Below are 4849 nucleotides of genomic sequence, written 5' to 3' on the forward strand. Positions count from 1 at the left end.
CTCGTCTTCCTCTGATGATTCGCATTCGTTACGCCCTTACCAACAACAACCTCTACAACCATGGGTGGAGCTTTATTAGGGCCACGGGGGGCTGTGCCCCCCCCCCCCCTGATTTTTTTGTTACAAATAGCCCCATGTACCTTCATTTAATACATATTAGACCAAAAAATATAAATTTTTGACGGTGGCCCTCCTGTTCTCCGATTTTTATACATATTATATTTTCGCCCCCAACTAAATAAAAAACCAAGTAAACTTTAGGGTACTTTTTGCAGTCCGATTTTTGACGAAACCAAGTAAATAAAAAACCACAATTACCATTCTTGAAGTTTTCTCATATAGACAACTTCTTTATCTAACCAATGTTTATTATTTAAGGGACCTGATTGAAATATACATAAACTTTAGGGTACTTTTTGCAGTTCGGTCACTGTATAAACAAACCGCGTGTTCAGTGAATGAAGACGACGAAACACTTGTTACACACAGAGAAAGCGCTTCTCCAAAACATTGTTGCTTAACGAAGAAATCCGAGGGTTTTCTAGCCCTCTCTTCTCTGGTACGTTCTCCTTTATCTTCATGTATTAAATTGATCAATTTATGTGTGAATATTGATGATCGTGTCAGGAATTATGCTTCAGTGATTATTTCGTAAATAAAAACGTTTCGATGATTATAATCGATTTCTGTTATTGTTTTAATATTGATTAGCTGCATTTTTAATTGATTAACAGATCTCCGAATTCCGATCATCTGATCTTTCAATTTCGACTTATTTCTCTTGATTTGTCAGCAAATTTTCGTTAGTTTCTCCGTTGCATTAGAGATGTGTTTATATCTGGCTTTGAATACACATGCATGTGAAATAATTTCGATTTTATATAATTTCTGACTACTTGTTTCGATTTTCATCTTTAATATGTTTGATTCAAGGATGCTAAAAGAAAAACTCGTAAACCACAATCAAGATTAATAATCGTTAGTCACAAATAAATAATTTGAAAATGAATATTTTCCAAAAAAAGAATATTTAACTTTTTATGCAAACCAAAATAAGAAACTTTTATATTTTGCTTCTGAAATCAGAAAGAGGTTGTTATAAAGATGACGTTTTGTGTTTTACTACTTCTTTAAGTGATGCAAAAGTGATTATATTCTATCTTTCACAAACGGAAATTTTCTAAAATATCTTCAAAATAAAGTCATAATATCCATTTTTCCTTTCAAATTCGTCGATATTTAGTGAGGTGTTGTTCATCCTTATATTGATTTTTTTCAAATAACCAGAATATAGTTATGTTTTCAAGTCCAATTGAATAGAGAACCAAAATTTGATGCTTCTGTGTAGCGAGTTGTACTTTGTGCATGTATGGTTTTATAATCTAATAGTAATAAGACAAAGCTTTGAGTTTGTAAATAATATAAGTTTATGAAAATAGTACAACTCAAAAGATGGTTTTTGAATTTCATCACCTTCACCTAATAAAGGTTTGAACGTTACGATTTCTACACGTAAATAAAATAGTTCATGGGACATGTGTCTTTCTTCAGGTTTGATGCTTTTGGCGTTTAATTTGCTTCATATGCAATTATGCATCTCTTCTTGTTGCACGTCGCTAACATGAACCCCATTCAACATAAATAGCTACGTTTTTTTTATATAAATGTTCGGTAAAATGTAAAATTACATAATTTATGAATTATCAAAAACACCTCATTTTTTTTAAAATAATTAAGTCAATTTGTAAAATTATAAAAGAACTAGGTGTAAAACTTGTGTATTATACGGATTGATTAAAAAAAATCAAAATTTTAAAATATAAACATTAAGTATTTTTTTAAATAAAATTTTGAAATAAGGAAAGAAAAAACGTATTAATTACAATTACTATCATATTTATTACATTTAATACTTTGCATATATAAGTATTATGTGACTTTTTAATTTAAAAAATTAAAAAAACTTAGAAATTGACACGTGGATATTATTTAATTTCTAAAATATCATAAAATGACAAATGTCAAAACTAATAAGAGATTGACATGTGGCAAAATGGATCTTCATTTATTATAGTTGATTTTTTGTTAAACTATATTTGGAGTAACTTTTAGATTTATAGTTTTTTATCTTAGCTAAAAGTTAGAAGCACCTAATGTCACACCCATTTTTTTTTTTGAATTTTTTTTATATAAAAGCTAAAATCTAAAAACTCCCAAAAATAACTAAATATATTTCTACTTCTACTAATGTTTCAAACCACTTGGTATATATATATATGCCCTAAGTGTTTATGAAGTTCAAATCTTTAACCAAAATAGTATATATTACCCCCACCCCACCCCCCCCCCCCCTCTCCCCAACACCACTAGTGGGCCCACCCTCTTTAACTCTTAAATAAGTTTATTTTTTTAAAAATAACTAAATATATTTCTCGAGGTGTCAAACCACTTATCATAACAACATATGTTTTACCAAGATTTCTAACCGTGGATAATGTCAATAACTGAACATACATTATAACATTAACATGTCTAAACATACATATTTTCATTTATAAATATATACCAATACTATTTAGAGTGTTCATAAGTAAAAATCTTTTTTGGATCCACCATCGGCGTGTTGTATATCTCATATACGTCTGTTTGTCTAGTTAAATTAATTAATCTCTATTTGGAGTTTTACAAAACATTCTAACCTTTTTTATATGTACATAATTAATGTTCAAAAGAGTAGCTGATTTTATTAACCATACCTTGTTTTCAACAAACTTGAGGCAAAAAACGTATAATCTTACACGTAACTCTAACATTCAAGTTGTCCATCATTTTGCCTAACAATATAATATAACCACCTACTTGAGCCAGACTTTTTTTGGGTTGAGTTTACATGTATTTCGAATTCAGCCATTAATTAAACTAATTTATAATCAATTACTTACAGATTAAATCATGGGAGCAGGAAGGCAGATGCCAGCTGTCAGCAAAACCAACAACCCTCTCGACAGAGTCCCCTCCACAAAACCACCGTTCACCGTCGGCGACATAAAAAAAGCCATCCCTCCCCACTGTTTCAACCGCTCACTTCTCCGGTCCTTCTCCTACGTGGCATACGACCTCACCGCCGCCTTCCTCCTCTACCACCTCACCACCTACTTCCACCTTCTCCCACCTCCCATCTCCGCCATCGCCTGGCCGGTGTACTGGGCAGCACAAGGTTGTGTCCTCACCGGAGTTTGGGTCATCGCCCACGAATGCGGCCACCACGCGTTTAGCGACCACCAATGGATCGACGACACAGTCGGCCTCATCCTCCATTCGGCTCTCCTCGTCCCGTACTTCTCATGGAAATACAGCCACCGCCGCCACCACTCCAACACCGCATCCCTAGAACGCGACGAGGTTTTCGTCCCAAAACCGAAATCAAAATTATCATGGTACGCGAAATACCTAAACTACCCTCCCGGACGTGTCATAACTCTTCTCACTACCCTCACCCTAGGCTGGCCATTATACCTAGCTTTCAACGTCTCCGGTAGACCCTACGATCGTTTCGCGTGCCACTTCGCTCCAAACAGCCCTATTTTCAACACCCGTGAACGTCTCCAAATTTGGATATCCGACGGGGGTATTATCGTCATTTCATATCTACTATACCGTATCGCGTTGCTTAAAGGTCTCACGTGGGTGATTTGTGTGTATGGTGTTCCATTGCTTGTTGTGAACGGGTTTCTTGTTATGATCACGTATCTTCAACATACACACCCTTCGTTGCCTCATTATGATGATTCGGAGTGGGATTGGTTGAGGGGGGCTTTGGCAACGGTGGATCGTGACTATGGTGTGCTTAATAAGGTGTTTCATAATATAACGGATACTCATGTGGTGCACCATTTGTTTTCTACAATGCCTCATTATTATGCAATGGAAGCAACGAAAGCTGTGAAGCCTGTTCTTGGGGAGTATTATCGGTTTGATGATACACCGTTTTTTGTGGCGATGTGGAGAGAGGCGAAGGAGTGTTTGTATGTGGAGCCGGAGGGGAAGAAAGGAGGTGTGTTTTGGTACATGAATAAGTACTGATGATCTGGATCGAAGTACGAGTACTTTGAGTTATGGTTTTTTTGGTCGTGTTTCATGTTTTAAGTGATGTAGGTGTTATGTAGTATGTAAGATCTATGTGTATGGTTGTTGTGAAATCTAGTAATGTTGTTATTAGTTTCAATATATCAAGAACTTTGTGTGTCTAACATGGTAATTATTGGCAAGTCTCATTAGACCTTTGGGTCTCAAGAGACATGTTCGATAAGAAATGAACAAGTTAACATCACACGATACAAAATTTAAACAGATATAAGGTTCAAGTGAAGATCTTTCAACTAATTTAATGTTTCAATCTTACATGATATATTTGTTAATTATAGGTTTGAGACTATATTAATTAAGACCATAGAGCTTGTTAGTTCTAGGTGTGATGCCTGTTATATAGTGCGATATATTACGACCGGGCATAGATGACATAATATTAGAAATAGTCTAGAGACTAAGGGGCATGTTGGAATCTAGTATTTAAGTCTATATTTGGTATATTAGCTGAAAGTTACGGATTAGATGATAAAAAATTACATTTGGTAAAAACAAGTTGATATACTATAGCTAAAATATAGTAAAATAACATAAAAAAGATAGGTTTAATATTGGGTTTTTTATAATTAATAAATTGTATATTTGAAAAAAAAAAAAAACTCAGATAAATTTGTTAAACACTAGTCTATAAGTAGTTTTAGGTTATTTTTTGCTTTGTCAAACATAACAACTTAGATAAATTTAAAATAAAATAAAATAATAT

General features: G+C 33.8%; 1 protein-coding gene across 1 annotated transcript; it reads left to right on the forward strand.

The window, feature by feature from the left end:
- Window positions 1–452: 452 nt before the first annotated feature.
- On the forward strand, window positions 453–4225 carry LOC145119674 (delta(12)-fatty-acid desaturase FAD2-like). The gene is made up of 2 exons (XM_079055378.1): window positions 453–559; window positions 2945–4225. Exon 2 carries the CDS (start codon window positions 2953–2955, stop codon window positions 4081–4083), a length of 1131 nt encoding a protein of 376 aa, XP_078911504.1. The 5' UTR covers window positions 453–559; window positions 2945–2952; the 3' UTR covers window positions 4084–4225.
- The last annotated feature ends 624 nt before the right edge of the window (window positions 4226–4849 follow it).

Source organism: Lactuca virosa, chromosome 6, assembly GCF_052849685.1.
Source record: "Lactuca virosa cultivar CGN04683 chromosome 6, Lactuca_virosa_CGN04683_v6, whole genome shotgun sequence".
In the NCBI taxonomy this organism is placed as follows: Eukaryota; Viridiplantae; Streptophyta; class Magnoliopsida; order Asterales; family Asteraceae; genus Lactuca; species Lactuca virosa.